The sequence below is a fragment of the Atractosteus spatula genome, assembly GCF_055471065.1.
Source record: "Atractosteus spatula isolate fAtrSpa1 chromosome 10 unlocalized genomic scaffold, fAtrSpa1.hap1 SUPER_10_unloc_2, whole genome shotgun sequence".
Classification (NCBI taxonomy): domain Eukaryota; kingdom Metazoa; phylum Chordata; class Actinopteri; order Semionotiformes; family Lepisosteidae; genus Atractosteus; species Atractosteus spatula.
Genome location: NW_028296622.1, coordinates 2,235,471 through 2,256,451, shown reverse-complemented (window position 1 = coordinate 2,256,451; position 20,981 = coordinate 2,235,471). Strand labels below are relative to the sequence as shown.

Here is a 20,981-nt window from a genome sequence, read left to right as displayed (position 1 = left end):
GGGAGGTGTAGATGTTGTAGATGAGACTGTAGTTATAGTAGTGGGAGGTGTGGCTGTTGTAGATGAGACTGTAGTTGTTGTAGTGGGAGGTGTAGCTGTTGTAGATTAGACTGTAGTTGTTGTAGTGGGAGGTGTAGTTATTGTAGATGAGACTGTAGTTGTTGTAGTGGGAGGTGTAGTTGTTGTACATGAGACTGTAGTTGTTGTAGATGAGACTGTAGTTATTGTAGTGGGAGGTGTAGCTGTTGTAGATTAGACTGTAGTTGTTGTAGTGGGAGGTGTAGTTGTTGTAGATGAGACTATAGTTGTTGTGGTGGGAGGTGTAGATGTTGTAGATTAGACTGTAGTTGTTGTAGTGGGAGGTGTAGTTGTTGTAGATGAGACTGTAGTTATTATAGTGGGAGGTGTAATTGTTGTAGATGAGACTATAGCTGTTGTGGTGGGAGGTGTAGTTGTTGTAGATGAGACTGTAGTTGTTGTAGATGAGACTGTAGTTATTGTAGTGGGAGGTGTAGCTGTTGTAGATTAGACTGTAGTTGTTGTAGTGGGAGGTGTAGTTGTTGAAGATGAGACTATAGTTGTGGTGGGAGGTGTGGCTGTTGTAGATGAGACTGTAGTTATTGTAGTGGGAGGTGTAGCTGTTGTAGATTAGACTGTAGTTGTTGTAGTGGGAGGTGTAGTTGTTGTAGATGAGACTGTAGTTATAGTAGCGGGAGGTGTGGCTGTTGTAGATGAGACTGTAGTTATTGTAGTGGGAGGTGTAGCTGTTGTAGATTAGACTGTAGTTGTTGTAGTGGGAGGTGTAGTTGTTGTAGATTAGACTGTAGTTATTGTAGTGGGAGGTGTGGTTGTTGTGCGTGAGGTTGTGCTTGTGCTTGTGACAGGTGTAGTTGTTGTAGGTGGGGTTGTAGTTGTTGCCAGACCATTGTCTTTGTAGTCAAAGGTGCAGCGGTTGTAGCTCGAGGTCCTGGGGTTGTAGCTCGAGGGTCTGGGGTTGTAGCTCGAGGTCCTGGGGTTGTAGCTCGAGGTCCTGGGGTTGTAGCTTGAGGTTCTGGGGTTGTAGCTCGAGGTCCTGGGGTTGTAGCTCAAGTCCTGGGGTTGTAGCTCGAGGTCCTGGGGTTGTAGCTCGAGGTCCTGGGGTTGTAGCTCGAGGTTCACCAGTTGTAGTTTGAGGGTCTGGGGTTGTAGCTCAAGGGTCTGGGGTTGTAGCTCGAGGGTCTGGGGTTGTAGCTCGAGGTTCACCAGTTGTAGTTTGAGGTTCTGGGGTTGTAGTTTGAGGTTCACCAGTTGTAGCTCGAGGTTCAGTGGTTGTAGTTCAGAGCTGTGTTTCCGGGTGTCTGACCCGTCGCTGCTATTCTGTGTAAAGACTCTGTGTTTTTATTTCACCCTGACACTCTTACATCTCACCTGTTCAGATATCATCTGTAGCTTTTTGAACAAAGTCCTCTTTACAAGCGTCAGTGCCAACGGTGGTGGAGTCCCAGTGACACCTAGTGGCCAGATACGGCTATTGTTCTGCCCCAAGAACTGCTGTACATACGGTACCAGTCTGTAAGCCCTCCTGGTTCACTGCCAGTCAGGCACACTGGATATAGATGAACCTACTCAGGAGCAGCAGCATCAGTACAGATCTGGTCTTGGTTCTTACACTGGGAGCCAGAAGAGTTCAGAGAGGTTTGTCTGTATCGTGATTTATAGTGTGTATTCTACATTACCTAGAATATCCTTGTGTTGTGTTTTTTAGAGTTATGCTCTGCGAGGAAACTCCATTTTCCATTTTAGCACCCAAACACGCTCACTCACACAGTCACATCACAAACTCACACACTCACATCACACACTCTCACAAAGACACATACACTCACATCACAAACACACACATAGACACTCACTCACACAGAAACACACTCATCACAAACACACACATACACACACACACACCCTGGATAGGACAGCAGTCCATCACAGGACACACACATAAATTCACCATCCCAGCATGCAACAGGCATCACAGCGCGGGAGATGGTTTCTAATGCCACGTTACAATTTCCTGAGGGGCAAAGGAGCAAATGAAGGCTGTGCCCCCCAAAGGAGGGGTTGCGGGTTCGAGCCCACACCTGTTTCTGTTCAGCTGCTCAGGTGAGACAGTGGTCAGTATAATTCTGGTTGGTGGCAATGTGGTCAGTATAACTGTGATAAGTAGCATTGTTGTCAGTAAAATTATGGTCAGTCATGCTGTGGTCAGTATAGTTGTGTTCAGTCGCACTGCAGTCAGTATAGTTGGATCAGTAGCACTGCAGTCAGTCTCGCTGCAGTCAGTATAGTTGTGGTCAGTCGCACTGTGGTCAGTATAGTTGTGGTCAGTCACACTGTGTTAAGTCGCACTATGTTCAGTCACACTGTGGTCAGTATAGTTGTGGTCAGTCACACTGTAGTCAGTCACACTGTGGTTGGTCATACTGTGTTCAGTCACACTATGGGTTTAGTATAGTTGTGGTCAGTAGCACTGTGGTCAGTATAGTTGTGGTCAGTCGCACTGTGTTCAGTCGCACTGCGGTCAGTATAGCTGTGGTCAGTCGCACTGTGTTCAGTCGCACTGCGGTCAGTATAGCTGTGGTCAGTCACACTGCGGTCAGTATAGCTGTGGTCAGTCGCACTGCAGTCAGTATAGCTGTGGTCAGTCGCACTGTGTTCAGTTGCACTGCGGTCAGTATAGCTGTGGTCAGTCGCACTGAGTTCAGTTGCACTGCGGTCAGTATCAAGATCATATTGCCCGTCCTCTGAAAGGTTGACTCCTGACTGACGAGCACGTCACTGCTAACCTGCTGGACCCGTTCCTGCCCCAGGCGTGCTCTAATATTCCAGCTGACGAGCGACGCATATCCGCACGACAATACCATCTGCGATACGATCTGAAATTTCCAGGGAAGTGCCTCCGAGATGATAACCCGTTCCTATTTCTAGCCCAGGGCGTGTGAGAAATCAGTGTATACAATGTCTGGACTCCAGGTGTGTGTGTGTGTATATACACAGTGTCTGGACTCCAGGTGTGTGTGTATATATATATACACAGGTGTGTGTGTGTATATATACATACAGTGTCTAGACTCCAGGTGTGTGTGTGTGTATATATATACATACAGTGTCTGGACTCCAGGTGTGTGTGTGTGTGTGTGTGTGTGTGTGTGTGTGTGTGTATATATACATAGTGTCTGGACTCCAGGTGTGTGTGTGTATATATATATACAGTGTCTGGACTCCAGGTGTGTGTGTGTGTGTGTGTGTGTGTGTGTATACAGTGTCTGGACTCCAGGTGTGTGTGTGTGTGTGTGTATACAGTGTCTGGACTCCAGGTGTGTGTGTGTGTGTGTGTGTATATATATACAGTGTCTGGACTCCAGGTGTGTGTGTGTGTGTGTGTGTGTGTGTGTGTGTGATATATATACAGTGTCTGGACTCCAGGTGTGTGTGTGTGTGTGTATATATATACAGTGTCTGGACTCCAGGTGTGTGTGTGTGTGTATATATATATACAGTGTCTGGACTCCAGGTGTGTGTGTGTATATATATACAGTGTCTGGACTCCAGGTGTGTGTGTGTGTGTGTGTGTGTGTGTGTGTGTGTATATATACAGTGTCTGGACACCAGGTGTGTGTGTGTGTATATATACATACATACAGTGTCTGGACTCCAGGTGTGTGTGTGTGTGTATATATATATACACAGTGTCTGGACTCCAGGTGTGTGTGTATATATATATACAGTGTCTGGACTCCAGGTGTGTGTATATACACTGTCTGGACTCCAGGTGTGTGTGTGTGTATATATATACAGTGTCTGGACTCAGAGATTAACCAAGTGGGTTATTCAAGAAGTAAAAGAAATATTCCTACCCTCCAAGAAGAGAGCTATAGTAGTTTAAGGAGTTATCCTCTTAATGCTGGACGTGAGCGTAAATGCCACTTTTTCCGGAAAAACTTGCCTCAAAAGTTCCATCCAACTTCATTTTTTTATATCACCCAAACCACAAAACATTTACAGAAAACCTTTAATTAATCAAAGAGTGTAAAAACTGTTTTTCACAAAACCGATTTTAGAAATTGCCATTAGACCCTCCACAGGGCCACACGTGTGCTGTCCTCGGCGTGGTCGTGCACGTCAGCGGTGTGAATCAACATCTACCTTTCATTTTTAATCGTTTTTTATCAACAAAACCATGTTATCAACCGAAAAAGGACAACCGGACCTTTAAGAAAAACGTGTGTGTTTTTTAAATCCAAGACAATGGATCACAAAGTCACTTTCTATCTGATGAGGCACTTCCAAACTTCCAGTATGCATCGATAAGGCAATCAACAAGCCAGCAAAACAAGACCGCAAAAGCAAAAACCAGCAAAAAATATATATATATATCCCATGTTTTTACCTTATTCTGAAGCTGATATATATCCACAGTAGCCCAGACTAGCTTATCTCCACACCTGAATATTATTGACTCTGTAGTAAATGTTTGAAGCAGGGCCGCCAGAGATCAGGCGATCTGATTGGTCAAAAGCGCCGTCATTCATTGTGTTTTCAGCCATTCAGAGCCCCGAGGGGGCGAGACTTCCTCTAGAAGTTCAGGCTGCATTCCGCCTGCCTTTTATTTTTTTTTTATTTATGCTTAACAAAAGAACAAAAATGACAATACAAACGAGAGTACATATAACAATTCAAGACAAAAAGATCGTCAGGGGTACATACTACTACATACATTCAAGTTATGAAAAAAGATTAAACAAATTCAATAACAATAATGTCCGCACCGCTTTCATAGTTTTGCACTTCGAAAGAGTCTGCAAATACCCCCTTACATCCATTTTAAAATGCCCAGACAAAGGGTACTTTCCAGACCACTTCATTTTATGTTTATAATAACGTGCCATTATAATAATTAAATGTATTCAACAAAATCTTAATACTGTAACGCTTACGGGCGACAGGCACTGTGTAAGAGCCGGCGTACCAGAGCAGGTGACGTCACCGCCCTTCCCTGTGATAGCAGGACTACAGCTACTGGGCTGTGGAGAGATCTCTCTTTGGCTCACTGGGCTGGGTCACTGCTGAGTGATGTGGGAGTCCTGGGTTCGAGCCCCCTGACAGTGCGGGGCTGACCTGATGTGGCAAGGGCGCCCGCCTGAGCCGCCGCTGTATTACGATATTGTTTTCGATGGGGCTCAAACGTCACATAACACCTTTTTCCTAAAAACAAATATCAGTATTGGTTTCTGTTTTTTAATAGGAGTCTGCAACTTAGTCCAGAATTTTTTTTTTACCCTGGGACATAACCAAAACAACTTTCAGGGCTACTGTCACAAAAAAACAAACAAACGCGTTTGTCATCTACATTAGACTCGGGATGTCTGCTGTCCAGGACACATGTTCTGATCGTAAGCGTCTGGGAGCGATCAGAGGCGGAAACGCCGAGGAGAGGAGACGGGTGTCAGACGGACACGAACTTCTGCTGCCCCGCCATCGTAAGGCCACACCTCGGACTACAACGCTCCCATAGCCCTGAAACTATTCAGCATTTGTTTTGGTTATGTTCCAGGGTAAAAATGTTCTGGACTAAGTTGCAGAATTATATAAAAGAAGACACGAATATTGATATTTGTTTTGTTGAAAAAGATATCATGTTAAGTTTCAGCCCCAGTGAAAACAATATAAAAATTTATTTTGTAATAAATTTAATTATTATATTGGCACGTTATCACATACATAAAATGAAGTGGTCTGGGAGGTACCCTGTATTTGAGCATTTTAAAATGGAAGTTAAGGGGTATTTGCAGACTATTTCGAAATGCAAAAATATGAAAGCGGTGCGGACATTATTTTTACTTAATTTGTTTAATCTTTTTTCATAACTTGAATTGATGTAGTAGTATGTACCCCTGACGATATTTTTGTTTGGAATTGTTATATGTACTCTTGTTTGTATTGTAATGTTTGTTCTTTTGTTAAACATAAATAAAAATTAAAAAAAACGCTCCCTGGAAACAACTTCCGGTTCCGGTTCTCTGCGAATCTGTGAGTTTCCAGTTACAGCAATTATTATTATTATTATTATTATTATTATTAGTGTTGTTGTTGTTGTTGTTCGGTTATAACAGGGTGAAACTGAGCGCGCGCTGGAGCTGGAGCTGGTGTTTGAATTTGGCGGGCTCTGTTGCCCTGGTAACGGACTAACGGCTCGCCGCTGGCGGCAGGACGAGTTCGCGCTGTCGCCCGTCTTTAAAAGTGACAAAATGACACCAAATACCGGCTTATTGCATAAAATATCCCTGTGAAACTGTAAAACTGTCGATTAATCAGCTGTCGGACATGATGAACCCCAATGTTTACCTCAGTAAATTCACCTCAGAAGCTGATGGTCAGTACTGCATTACTCGGCTTGTTTTACAAGTATTTGACGTTGACGGATTTCTACATGAAAGTAAGTATTTTTTCTGTTTTTATTTGTTGATAATACTCATACACGGCGCAGGCTCGCTGTCCTGAGAGCGCTTGGATCTGTACGAGATGTTTTTGTCAAAGGTTACGTGAATCATATCTATACACCTGTGTATTATATACAGTTATAATAATTATATAATATTGTGTTACGTTCTGTCGTTAAAATGGCAAGATGACACCAAATACCGTCTTATTGGATAAAATATTCCTGTGAAACTGTTAAACTGTCGATTAATCAGCTGTCCGACATGATGAACCCGAATGTTTACCTCAGTAAATTCACCTCAGAAGCTGACGGTCAGTACTGTATTACTCCGCTTGTTTTACAAGTATGTGTACATGAAAGTATTTTTTTCCGTTTTTATTTGTTAATACTACTATTATACAGCGCAGACTCGCTGTCCTGTGGGAAAAAAAAATCTGAGAAGTCAGACAATACCTGATGATACCTTTGTCATACGATAGGTCTCTCCATCTAGTTGAACTCGCCCTGGAGTTTCACAATAGTGAACGGTGAGACAAGGATCTTCAAATCAAAACAATTACAGCAGGTCTGCAGACAGTGCACATCTTTAATTCAGACCATTAGTTTAGCAAAAGGAGTTACTATTGAGTTACAGCTGGATACAGACACACAAGGTTGTATTGTATTAGCAAAACACTCCACTATCATATCTGTAATACACAATATTGTGAAAAACAGCACAGCATTCGAATAGTCCACAACCTCAGAGGTGCTATCAGACAATCAATAATTGTTTTTTGATTGCTGTAATAACTGTTTAGTGTTTAGCTGGAGTAGCAGTACACATGCATATTGTATATTTTAATATAAGAATTGTGTATAGAGAGAAATGAAGCTGGAGAATCTCTATGTAGTTCCAGTTTCAAATCAATAAAGCGGAAGTCTTTTCAGAAATCAGGCTCTGTTAAAGCCCTTGAGGACTGTATCGTTATCCAGCCCTGCAGCAAACTTTGATTTCAAAGCAGAAAAATCTAAAAAAGCCAGTGACATACAGTACTAAACTAGTATTGCAGACAGAAGTAAATGTCGCATTATTAAGCATACAGAGAGGCCTCCTTGACGGTCTGAGAGTGTAGACTCTTCACATGACAGTTGTCACGGATGTTGGAATGACAAGGAGAGCAGTAGAGACCCTATGCGTAGCCGCAAAAGGGAGCGACACGGAGGTTAGCCCATGCTCAGGGGGGTCAGACGATGTTGAAAAGAAACCTATGTCCTCAGGCCACGGACAGGAGCGACCTGGTGCCAGACGGGTCTCAAGACATCTGTACCCTCAATGCTGAGCCAGGAGCAGAGCAGACACAGGAAGTAAATAGGCTACACAACAAGACACACCGGAAGACATGAATAATCACAGGGAACTAGGAACAGGGCTGAAGAGCAGCGCCCTCTAGGTGTACTGGGCTTGGCAACTGTGTCTCTATGGGTACCTCACTCTTTCCCTCTGTCGATCCGGGGAGCTCATAACCCCTCAGATCCGGGTCTTTTCAGGCCTCTCTCCAGTCCCTTGGGCTTGGACACTGACCAGTCTCGCCTGCGGCTGTGCACCGGACGACAAGCTTCAATTTTAAGTGTATTTGCTGAATAAATAAATAAAAAAAAAGAATTCCTTAATATTCCCGTGATCTGTGCATCTGTGGGTCCTGCCTCCTTTGTCCTTCTTCCCAAGTCATTGTGGTCTATTGTCTTGCTGATCCGTATTTCTTGACAGGAGCTCAACATTTCTTGGATATACTTAATTTTTCATTTCCTTTTTATACCACTGAAGTTATTGGTTATTTGTAAAGATAGTTTTGAGACACTGTGAGAAACGCAATACAGAAAGGTAAAGTTTGACATTTACAGTCATTGTACTTTTTTTTTCCTGTGGCAGATGTGAAGTTATTTCAGTTCCTTCAGTGCAGAGCTCTTTTCAATTGTTTTCCAGTCATTGGGAATTTCACCACAACCTTTAAATTTACGCTTTAATTTCTCCTCCAGCTGCGACCTGAAAGTACAGATGAACCATTTCCAGTAGGACTGTTCGCTCTTATCTGGGGTGATGCTCCACCTGCTGTAAGGTTCACCTGCTTCTCTGTAGGTCTTATAGGGAACAGTTTCAGTAGATTCCCGAGTAGGATAGAAACTCTTGTCACTGCTAACTGAGGTGGTACAAATATCAACATAAAATATATCTGTCCCACGGAAATGCCAGCCAGCCAGAGCAGAAGGACGATGAAACTGGACACTGTGATCAGAGTTATGACCAGGGATGGTGTTTGTGCAGATGGCCGTACAGAAGGGACACTGTTCCCAACAGCCACTGAGCGCCTCACACAGAATCTCATCAGGTCTGCGTCTGAACATCTTTAAGTCAAGGTCAGGTGTGCTGCTGCTTTCTTTCTGAAAATTTTCCAGTATCTCCTTAAGTGATCCGGCCATCGTTTCTCTGAGGAACTGCAGGTCTGTGATGTCTTCGTTTTCTATGTTTCTGAAGTCTTGTCTGGGGAGCACCATGTGATCACTGAGTGCTGCACAGAACTCATCCAGCCACAAGGTGGCGCCACCATGTCTCTCTCTCACAGCTGCAGTGACAGTAGTGTTCACTGTTAAAACCTGCTGTACTAGGTCACTCAGATTGGTATTTAACATCCTTCTCAGTTGATCACTGTTGTCTTCACAGTATCTCTCAACACGCTCCCTTATAAACCTCGCAAAATAATTCTTTGGATGGTTAATATATTCCATATAGGAGTCAAAGTCCACCTGCTCAGCGAGGTGTCTCAGAATGTGGTTCTCCAGGTTGGATCTGTTACCACTGAAAGCAGGGCAGTTAGATTTCATTTCATCTGTGATCTGGATACAGGTCTTATCGCACGCTGCCTGTTGGATCGCAGGTTTTAGCTCCTTGCACAGAAACTCTACAAAGAATGTGACAGATGTGGCTCCTTTACAAGAGTTCTTAAAAATCTGCAGGTACTGATCTCTCTTACTTTCAAGGTATGTAAGAGGATCGTTGGCTTTTCTGAAGGACTTGTGTAATTTCTCAAACTCTTCTACCGCGGAAAGACAGAGATGCACAGATAATTCAAATTCATACTCGTTTGTGAAGTTTATGTTTTGTGCCACTTTTTTGTATGTGGTTAATTCCTCTTTAATCAGATCTAAAATCTCGTGGATAAAGTTAACATTGAAATCAACGTTCTTCTTTTCTTTTTTCTTAATGTATCTTTTGACACTGATATTTATTTCGTGAAATATTTCATTTTCCTGAAATTCCCACTTTGTGATCTGAAAGGGCTTCAAAAAAAATTGCACTGTTCTACTCTTCCACAGGCGCTGGAGAAAGCTTGATTGAGTGTTGTTTTCATTGTCCTGGACTGTGTTGGTTTTATTGACAATCTTATTGGCAGCATCATGCTGTGTCTTGAAGACATCCAGGAGTGTGTTCTCCACTTCAACTCTTATATTCTTTACTTCCTCAGGGGGCTTTTCTGATGACACTTTTTCAACCCAGCTCTCCCAGAGTCTGTCAAACTCCTCCTCCACTTTCTTATCACTGAGCTTCTGCTTCTTCAGTCTGGACGCCAGGTCTCTGCTCATGTTAATCAGTTGTGCTTCGTATTCTGATTTCTTCCTGTCCAGCTCTGATTGGCATTTCTTCAGTCTGATCAGTTCATTGCTCTGCTTTCTGGTTTCTTCGATGAGCTCATTCCTCAGGCTTTCAAATCTTTTATCAACATTCACCTTCCACTTAATTAAGATCTCCTGGTATTTTTCCTCTTTAAAATACTTCTCGATTTCAGCTGTCAGTGGTTTGTAGACTTTCTCAAATTCTCTCATCAGATCTGACAATGTCACAGCCTGAACTTTATTATTGTTAATTTGGTTGCTCAGTCTGTTCTGTATCTCCAGGGCTCGTTTCCTCATCTTCCACGACCACTCTCCGTACTTGTCCTCCAGTTTACTGTAAACCAACATTTCCAGGGTGTTTCTGAAACTGAAGACAAAGTTCTCCGCCAGCAGGGCGTTCCAGAGATCTTTGATCCGTAATTTAAACTCGGACAGTGAGGGAAACTTCACTCCCGGCTGCCATCGAGCGACACTGAGGAGCTTCATCTTCAGCTCCTGGACGTTCTGGCTGTAGGAGGGGTTGGGAGGAGCCATCGGAGGGTCTCCTTCCAGAAGGTTCTTGAAGTAGAAAACCTGTGACTCCACATCGAACTGGATTATATCACTGAAGCCAGTAACTATACAGCCTTCCTCCCTGGCAGCAATGCGGGACAATTCATCCAGTTTTTCCTGAAGACATCTCCTTCCCTCCATATTCTTGCTGTTTGCTGAAGCTTCTGCAACATTCTGGTGCACAAAAATACAACTTGGTTTGATCTGAACAGACTTCATTCTCAGGAAGGCCTGGACACAGATCTGGAGAATGTCCTGCATTTCAGAGGGATTCTCCCCCATGATGTTGATCACGGTCATGTCGCCAATCCCGATAATAAACGTTGCCAATTCATTGTCGTGACTCAGTGTGGTTTTATTACTGAGCTCTGGTGACCGAAGCCCCTCTGTGTCCACCACCAGGACAAAGTCATACTGCAGCTGGGCTCTGACCTCCTCACTCACTCGCACTAACTGCATGAACGCTCCCCTGGTGCACCTGCCTGCACTCACTGTGAACTGCAGCCCGAACATCGTGTTCAGCAGAGTGGACTTTCCTGAGCTCTGGACTCCAAGTACAGAGAGGACAAACACCTTTCTGTCTCCAAGTCTCTCAGTGAGCTTGTCCAGGACGGCCTCAATCCACACCAGAGGCACATGGGCAGCATCTCCGTCCATCAGCTCCAGCGGATGTCCTGAAATCAGCATCTCTGCTCCAACAGCAGGAAGGACACTGACAAACTGTCTCTGATTATTTAGACCCTCTCTTGATTGAACAGCCTCATAGAGCTGAGCGGTTTCTCTCATGAGGTGTTGGAGTCCGAGAGTTGCAGCACTAATCTGTCCAGATATGGTGTTCAGGTCCTTCTGCAGTTTCATTTCCTGCTCCTTGTCCTTACTCTTGTCTTTCAGTCTCAGTTTTGTCCAAGTGGAGTGGTATTTCTCCTGAAGCTCACTCAGCGTGTCTGCAGTCAGTTCATCTAGATACATCCCCAGCCAGTGCAGCATGAACAGCTTGGTGTCGTGTGGATCTGCAGAAGTTAAACACTGCAGGAAAGATCTCATGAAGTCATGGAGAGGGAAAGCTCTCTTCAGCTGCTCACAACGGAGGGCTCTTTTCTCAGCTCTGATCTCGCTCAGCTGCTGTTCGATACTTTTGTTCGCTTTGCTGTTCAGACGATACTGTTCTTTGTCCTTCATGCACCACCTGTGCCACAGCTCCCCCTGCAGAGGCAACAGAGTCTCTTTCAGGGTTGATAATCTCTCCTCTTTCAACAGGTGCAGCAAAACCTGGGCCTTTTCCTTCCCTTCTGTACAGAATTCACTGTCTTCATCCACCCTGAACTGCTGTCGTCTCGCTGCCTGTAAGTATGTCTGGAGGCTGGAGGTCTTGTTCACAGTGGAGACGCAGTGTCTGATGTGTGAAATGATCTCATCAGTCAGATCACCTTCGCTCCTGTTCTTGGCTGCCAGTCTCACCTTGTTTGGATTGTTCCCTGGAGGGACTTTACTCTGTCCAGCAAACAGACAGATCAGGGGGGCAGGAGAGTTGAAAATAGCGTCAGCTGTCTTCTTCTCTTCTCCCTCCAGTGGAGACTCTGGGATCAGAAGCACATTGACAGTGCTGACCTCCTGGAGAAACTGCAGCTGCTCGGGGTGTTTGCTGGCGTCGCCGTGAAGGTTCAGGAAAGCCACACAGCTGTCGAACACGTCGTCCTTCCTGCCTCCTGGGCAGTACCAGGCGATCTCCACCACCCCGTCCATGAGCAGGCGGTGTGGGGAGCTGCCCCTGCAGTGCCGGTGGAAAAACACACTGTGTCTCTTGGGGCTGACGACGCTGTTCAGGATCTGGGATTTGGAGACGGAGGACGATCCCAGCCTGATGAAGGACACCGTTGGCACTGGAGCGTTGAACATGTCCCTGCAGTTGTGTTTCACAGAGCTGCTTCTCTCTGAGGGCTCCTTACTGCACCAGGACCTCTTGACCTGCCTCAGGGCCCACAGAGGGAGCTCCACTGCCCCAGTCTCGGGGCTGGGCACCAGGAGGGGTAAGGCGAACTGACAGGTGGAGAGCTTGGTGAAGAGGAACGCTCTCAGGAAGTCACCAGAGCAGTGGAACACAGCCATGTGGACGTCCATGGGGTGAATGTGCGACTCTTGATAGATGCCCTCTCCGTAAGAGTCTTCAGAAGTGCCATCGCAGGAAGTGGAACTCTGGAGTCCAAGACTGAAAAAGTCATCACTGCCTGTTGTGTCATCCGTTGACTTCTCTTTCATCAGACTGCTGCCAGCAGAGTCAGTCTTGTGATCTTTAAGGAACAAGGTCCTGTAACTGTAGTCCAACATCATGAGCTTGTAGAGATAGAGAGCTGTACTTTCGCTCTCATTTTGAGGTTGAGTGGTGCTGCATGACAGATGGCTGATAACGAGCACATTGGTTTTCTTCTGCCTACTGGGATATAAGTCTCTGAGCCCAAGTTTCTGCAGCAGGTTCAGAAAATCATTTTCTCCCCTTTTCTCTCTCAGTGAAGAACTCTGAGATTCCTTTCTTGCTAGTGATCCTTCTGATCCTTCTCTTGTTGGTGATCCTTCAGATTTCTCTCTCATGCAGGATCCCAGAGATTCCCTTTTCTCTGGTGATCTTTCAGATCCCTCTCTCATTGGTGATCCCTCAGTGTTTTTAGGAATGCATGATTCCTTGAATTCTTGTTTCTCTACTGATCCATCACATCCCACTCTCACTGAAGAGCCTTCAGATTCCATTGCTGTTAGGGATCTATCTGATTCTGCTTTGTCCGGGGATCTCACAGAGGCTTCTCTCACTGGCGATCCTACAGATTTCTCTCCCATGTAGGATTCCACAGATTCATTTTTCTCTGCTGATCCCTTGTATTCCTCTCTCATACTTGATCCCTCAGATTCCTCTCTCATACTTGATCCCTCAGATTTATCTCTCATACTTGATTCCTCTCTCATACTTGATCCCTCAGATTCCCTTTTCTGTGGTGATCGTTCAGATTGTTCTGCAAGTGATGTTTCCTCATCTAACACAGTTGACCCTCCAGTATGGCCTTTTACTGGCTCTTCTTTCAGTGCGTTTGTCTCATATTGTACTCTTTGTGAATTTTCTGTTTCGCCAGTGCTGTCATTGTTTCTCTCGTCCTAGGAAACGGTAGGTACAATTGAGAATTAGGATTATTTTCTAAAGCATAATGTAGATCCATCCATGCACAAAATCAGTAAGCAAGTGCAAATACATGCCCGTTCTTGCAAGATGCTATCCATTGATTAAGTTGGCCAGCTCTTATGTCTTGAAGCAGACAGAATTGCAAGTACAAACATTTCACTACAGACAGAACAACTGTCCATTTGCAAAAATAATTTGAAAAGATATAGGAGATTATTCATGTAATTGTGGACATTAACATCTGATTGAGATGGTGAAAGGGACAGACCCTTTTGTCTTAGATCTTAGAATGTGGAGAGTTTCCTCATGTACTGAAGAAGTACTGGACAAAGATTGATATTAATTGGTGGCATTATTATTATTATTATTTTATTATTAATCATAATAGTAATACAATTCATATAGCACCTTCAAAAGTATCTTCTCAAATCTTCTGATTAACAAAGATAGGAGATACTGTAACAAAATATTACAGAAAGCACATAGAAACACAAGGGATTACAAATGGCATAGAAAATGCAAGAGACCTATTAAATAAAATTTAATAAAAGCCTTTCTACGGAAGAGGAGTAGGGCGACAGAAGCTTGGACAGGGACTGAGGAGCCAAGCCATGCAGAGCCTTTTAGGTGAGCATGCGGATTTTAAAGTCCAGTCCGGTGCAAGGACTCCAGGAAAGGAGTGATGTAATCATTTGCGTTAGTCCTGGTCAGGATTCTGGCTGTCAAATTAACATATTGAAGTTGATCAGTGTGGATTTAGAAACCTCAGTCAGAAGAGCGTTACAGTAGTCAATGCGGAAGGAGATGAAAGTATTGGCCTCTTTTTCAGCGCCAGTGAGCAACAACATACAGTAGGATGTAGTCTGGCAAGTCTTCTGAGAGGGAAGAATGATGTTTTTACCCCTTTCTGCACATCAAATGTCAAAACCTGGATCGAATTTCACAAGCTCTCCAGTTTAGGTTGAAATTCAAGTACAGTGCCATCCACCGTCTTAGTTTACATGAAGCAATTTTGAGTCCAGGTTTTTATGTCAGAGTTGCAATCAGAAAAGGCAGACACAACTACTTAAGTGTAAGGTTAGTATGGATGTAGATTTGAGTATTGTCTGCATAGAAATGCCAATTCAGAATATGTTAGAAGTTGTCTTCAAATATATTGTTACAGCTGTAGGTGACTGGAAGTGTCCCTAAGAATCTAGATAAAGTGTGTAACACCTGGCTAGTGTCAGTATTTCCTGTTTCAATGCAGTCCGGGGTCTGTGATCAAACCACATCATAAAGTTTACCTTAGCAGCTATATCACACTGCAAGTCACAACCACTAACCCACTAAGTAGGTGTGAGCCAGGCCACCACCTTGATGGGAGACCTGCTGGAAGAGGTGTTAGTGGGACCAGTAGGGAGCGCTCACCCTGCGGTCTGTCTAAAAAAGGCACTGTCCTGCCTTTGGATGAGATGTAAAACTGAGGTCCTGACTCTCTGTGGTCATTCAAAATCCTAGGTGTTACCCTGGTGTCCTGGTCTTTACCCATCATGGCCTCCTAATACCCCCCCTCTCTGAACTGACTTCATTACTCTGCTCTCCTCCCCACTGAGAGCTGGTGTGTGGGGAGCGGACTGGAGCATCATCCAGGTGGGGCTGCACACTGGTGGTGGTAGTGGGATCCCCAGGACCTGTAAAGAGCTCTGAGTGGAGAGTCCAGAAAAGAGCTATAGACGTGTGAGCAATTATTATTATTTTATAAACTGACTCACAATCTATGTTGTGGATCTATCATCTTCTATTAATTAAGAATTAAATGTGAGGAATTATTATTATTACCTTAGTTAATTTAGGTTCTGGGTAAATGATTAAGTGTCAAGCAATAGTCCAGAAAGATGCCATATAAGAAGATGAAGGACAAGACAGAACAGAAGAGAGACTGGAGGAGACAGAACAAGAGAGAGAAGAGAGGAGACAGGAACATAAAGTGTGTGCCAGGCGAGAGGTCTTTGTCCAGACCAGACTGAAGCCAAGTATTTGAACCTGTTCTGCAGTTTATATATATATATTATATATTTTACAACAAGCTGACGGATTGAAACCCAGGCGCAGGGTTTCGGGTTTTTTTTGTGAGGATTTTGAGGCCCTGAGAAGGCTGAAGAGCAGGAAGGTGAGCTGGAACATCAGGCTGCCGATGTCAGAGCGCCGGATCGTACTGCCTTTAGCAGAATTCCTAATCGGTGGCGATATTGGCAGGTTAGGTTTGCTGCCTGATTGATAGACAGCTGGATGGACAAGCATCCCGATCTCATTCTCACACGGAAGGGCGAGCTGACATAGCAATATGTACACAGCATGTTTGTTGTTGTGTGTAAAGATATATATACAAGGTGTGATTGTCTGTTACCTTATGGCTTTGTTCATCCTTTCCTCCTGCTTCCTCATCCATGGCTGTCTGCTCTGGGCCTGTAGAGCCTTCAGTATCTGCTTACGAAACAAGAACAGCAGAATTCAAGCAAATGGTCATGTTTTAGTTGGTGTAGTACGGGTGTTTAGCCCACACATACGAGTGTCAAATGCAACTGAAGTTTGCAAAGAGGAAATATGTTGGTCCCTATGTGGCATTATCATAGATATAATTATATGCTGGTATTTAATGTTACATTGAGTAAAATAAAGTACTTTAATCATTTCCTTTAGCTGTTTATCACACCACGCATCAGTTCTGAATAATTTTAGCCCATTCTTCTTTACAAAACTGCTTTAACTTGGCGAAGTGTAAGAGCTGTGAATCGGGGACCCGCGCTGGACTGTCCCCTGAGCTTGTGGCCTCGCCTCTGATAAATTAGGGTTAGGTCAGTAGCGGTTTTCTCACTTTTCAGTTCAAATCGTAGCAAACGTGTAAACTGCCGTGGGCAGGGTTAACAACACTATACCGCTCGTTTGATCACCAGAGATGTATATTATTGCCAGCAGCTGTATCAGCCTGCAGCTCCCAGCTGGCAGCTCAGCAGGTGTGAGCCTGGCTAGTACCTGCGGGAGAGATCACCGGCCTCACAGAATCTCGCACTGCAGGACAGAACACGGAGAGAGAGTGTCTCATGGGATCTTTTATTTTATGTAGCGTCTTTACAAGCGGCTTCTCAACGCCTTTTACAGTAAGAAAGCACACGATGAGAGGAAAGGGCAGATTTGCACGATTACAATACGGGTTCGGAATCCGTAGGAAAACGGAGAGCGGTATTGCCAGGTCTTAATCCACTTCGGCCGTTTGAAGCCGAGCCTGCTCAACGTCAGTCAGCACTACGTGTGTGCAGGCGGGGACAGACGAGAGGAGATGCAGTTTCAGCCGCCTCCGAGAGGAGATCGTGTACATGTGTACTGAGCCGCGGGAGAGAAAGCAGCACTAACGCTCGTCATGTGACCCTGTTCGAAGTCCACTAGGGAGGAAGACGGGCTCAGCGCGACATTTGTGGGATACGGCCTGACAGCAGGGCACTCGCACCGGGTGGGACTCGTGACTCCAGGACGTTGCCCAGCGGGTCTTATGGGAATTGGAGTTCTTTAGCTGATGGCAGCGTCTGCGGGTCGACTGTCCGTTCCAGGACTCTAGCAGGGAAAGAGAACTCAATGGACCTGAGTTTTAATACAAATGTAAACGGAATGTTGCTTAATATTGTCGAACCCGAGCAAGCGCCGGCATACACATGCGCAGGACAGCAGACCCCCCCCCCTCCCTTTAAGTTCTTCGCCCAGGGCTCTGTCATTAGCTGAACTACTGCTTCTTCGCTTCCTCGCGCCAGTTTTCTTTTCCTCTGCGGTTTTGCACTTAATTATATTTTATTTTTTTTATTTGTTCTTTGCATCTACAGCTCGGCAGCCCTGAGTCCTGGGTTACTTTTATGTCTTTTTTTTCTTTCTGGCTCCCTTCTTCCCTTCTGTTGCGCTGGTGCCCGAGGCCTGCTTGTGAGCTCTCCTGGTCAGACCCGGCTCTTTTCACTGCGTCACTACAAATATTTTGTCATTTTGTTGTGCTTTTTTAAAAAATATTCTAGCTGAGGATGCAAGAGGGGGGAGTGTTATGCCTCGCAGAATGTCCAAGAAAACAGCTGTCCGGTGCAGATTACAACTACAGACATATCAGAAGCAAAGACAGTTTTGCGTAAAACACGAAAGAATTTGAACATTTGAAAAGAAAGTACTGCCCAGGTGATGGAGTTGAAGAAACGGTCAAGGAAGCAGCAGCAATAGCAGAGGAGTTTGCTATTGAACCCGTGTCTGCACCTCAATTCAAAGTCCTCAAAGTCCGGGCTGTGATCGTAGCTGCGAGTTGGACTGAGAAGCAGCTGTGTGGGACTAAAACACTCCAACAGGGCTAGAAACTCCTTCGCTAAACAGGAAGTGGGGAATCAAGGGGAACTGCAGTCCCAGTTTCTCCCAGACCGGTTATTAAATCTTCGTAGCAAAATTAATTCATTGCCAGAATCGCAACATTTCACAAATTCTGTATTAAGCACAAACTCGTGAGTGAAGTGTAAGGGCTGTAAATCACCATGTTGCTGCAAACCCCTGGGCTCACCGCAGGCGGGAGCGAGAGACGTTCCAGCGTGATCTGCATGCAGAGTTAACAAGTCAGTCTGGAAGTCCAGAGCCTGCTTGTTCGCACAATACCATACAGCTGCAACGCCTCGCCAGAAGTTGAATCGCTGGGCATACCTGGAAATGTCTATTCTGTGATGTAAACTGGAAGTTTTGACAAGTTTCTGTGTATATTTTAATTTCACTGGGGTCTGAAATGCGCTCATTAATGCGGATTCTTTCTAACCCCGAAATAAAAAAAGAGAGATGCAGTTCCCCTTTCAAGTCACCAAGAGTAAGGAACTAATTAAATCTGAAGCATGAAAGAGAAAGCAGATCTGCAAACTCACTTATGCCTGGGTTCTGTAAACCGTAGCAGTGATAGCAGAGTGTATAGACTGTATTGTTACAACAGTAGCCTACACAGTACTATTAATAGTGTAACTGTGAACCCAGCCCCAATACAAACAGGAGAAATGAAATGAAGGTTACAAAAGAAACTGATTTTATGAAACAGATTTAGCTCCTCTTACGCACGATTAAAGTCATGAAAAGATGAAGATGTTCTAACCTGGAGATCGCCCTGTGGGTCACAGCCGGCTGCTAGACTTGTTTTTCACTGGCCAGCAAGCAGCGGAGAAACGTCTCTTGTCTGTGGGAGGGATTCCAGGAAATCGCTTTACTTTCACTTTCGCTGACAACTCTTCTCTTACAAGGTTTCATTATGAGGCGAGCGGGGAAGATAAGTGGAAAAACAACATTTGCAGTGACAAAGTCCGGGCTGTGATCGTAGCTGCGAGTTGGACTGAGAAGCAGCTGTGTGGGACTAAAACACTCCAACAGGGCTAGAAACTCCTTCGCTAAACAGGAAGTGGGGAATCGAGGGGAACTGCAGTCCCAGTTTCTCACACCGGTTATTAAATCTTCTGTCATGGAAATATAACTATCAAGGAAGCCACAAGAGAGAGTTCTCACCTGAGTAAGGTCTTTATTTCAATATTGCAATATTGGGAGCCCTGCTGCCACTTCGCAATCAGAGACTCAATTTGTTACAAGCAGTACAGGGTTTTTATAAGACGTTGTGCTGTAAAAAAGCTCAGCGCTTTGTCCCTTCTAAAACTTCCCCTTTCCCTAAGACAAAACAGATTACATCATAGAGCGAGAGAAGAAGCACTAGATTTGTTATTGAAAGCTAATCAGTTACTTTCGGTTAATTCTAACGACCCAGACAGCATATATTGTTTTGGTACATTGTCTTCTAAAGTAACCTAAACAGTGTACTTTGTTGACGCACTGTTTTCTACTGTAGCACAGCAATTACATCCTTGAAATATATTATCTAAAAGCACCAATATATTTTTTTAAAACTCTCTACATTTTTAAGAATCAATTTACTCATTAGATTTCCACTTCAATTCCCTCCTTTTTATTCTTGAAAATGATTAAAAGTTAGATTCTTCATATGGACTCCCAGGAGGCTCCCATACTTCGGATTCTTGCGTTCTTATCAGAACATACTGATGCGCAAACATATTCATTACCATATTTCGAAGCATTGGAATAATACAAGTCGAACAGCAACACAAAAACAGGAAGACAAGTATCACAGCTACTATAATCGGTGTTAGTAACTTAAAGAAAAACATTCCCCCTGGCCCAAACAGTGATTCTAACCAGGAGAGAAATGGGTGGGGCTGTAGAATGAGGCATTAAAGCACATACATAACAAGATGCATTACATTTCTTTAACTTTACAGTATGATTTATAAGTTTATACCACAAATTACTCCTATCCCCCTCATTATCAGTTTCATTCAGCCAGTTTGTATACAAAGAGGCTTCGCGTTTAGATTCTTCCTCTTTCTGGGTGGTGACAGGCTTCCACATAAAAAGGAAAAAGGCTGTGCACATCAGTCCCAAGCATGTGATCCCCATCTATCCCTGTGGAGACATCACTCCTGCTCTTTGCTCAGTTCGTTTGTGACCTTTTTACAGTGGGAAGCATGAATTCAGGGCACCTGGCACGGCCCCCTCCACCTGAGCGAACACCACCTCTTTTTCCTGTCTTTCACCAGAATCCAGTCTCCTTATTCACGCATTAGTTCTTACAGCACAGGTAAATCCCTGTGGGCTGGAGCCCAGCATTTTTCTTAGGGTTTTTTTTACAAGATTGGTCAACAGCTGGGGAATAACTCTGGGAAAAATCTACACATTGTTCCACTGCCTCAGCTGTGCCGATTTGCAGAACAATTCTAGCTGAAGTTGTAAAATTTCTCTTTGGTCCGTTCCTGCAAAACATCTTATTATGAACAAACAAACCATAATAATAATTAGCATCTAGGGGAATCACTCCCAAGGGTAACCCCCCTTAAAACTATATTGTTCTACCCATCAGGTTCTGCCACTAGATAAGAGAACCTTTCCCATGAAATCATTTTTTGACCTTCATGATCCCTTCAGGGCGTACAATTAGCACAGAAGCAGCAGCTTTAGTCCACATGTTTTTCAAGCAGGATATTAACAGTATGATCATAACGAATAATACCAGACCCACAAATATGTATCGAACCAGAG

The 20,981-nt window shown here is 44.3% G+C and overlaps 1 protein-coding gene across 2 annotated transcripts; it reads right to left on the bottom strand.

Annotated features, from left to right (window-relative positions):
- Window positions 1-7,046: 7,046 nt before the first annotated feature.
- Window positions 7,047-19,061, bottom strand: LOC148812639 (interferon-induced very large GTPase 1-like). Of its 2 annotated transcripts, none has more exons than XM_088908540.1 (3): window positions 18,979-19,061; window positions 16,237-16,313; window positions 7,047-13,822 (listed from the first exon to the last, which is right to left on the bottom strand). In XM_088908540.1, exons 2-3 carry the CDS (start codon window positions 16,276-16,278, stop codon window positions 8,399-8,401), a joined length of 5,466 nt encoding a protein of 1,821 aa, XP_088764666.1. In that variant the 5' UTR covers window positions 16,279-16,313; window positions 18,979-19,061; the 3' UTR covers window positions 7,047-8,398. The 2 variants fall into 2 exon arrangements, with proteins under 2 accessions (XP_088764666.1, XP_088764667.1); XM_088908541.1 differs by having other exon boundaries at window positions 16,237-16,316; window positions 18,979-19,059.
- Window positions 19,062-20,981: the final 1,920 nt, after the last annotated feature.

Excerpts from the sequence above, each read along its gene's own strand:
- LOC148812639 (XM_088908540.1), bottom strand. The coding sequence starts at position 16,278 with ATGGATGAGGAAGCAGGAGGAAAGGATGAACAAAGCCATAAG. Across the intron at positions 13,823-16,236 it reads AGGATGAACAAAGCCATAAG|GACGAGAGAAACAATGACAG; the intron begins GTAACAGACAAT and ends ACCGTTTCCTAG.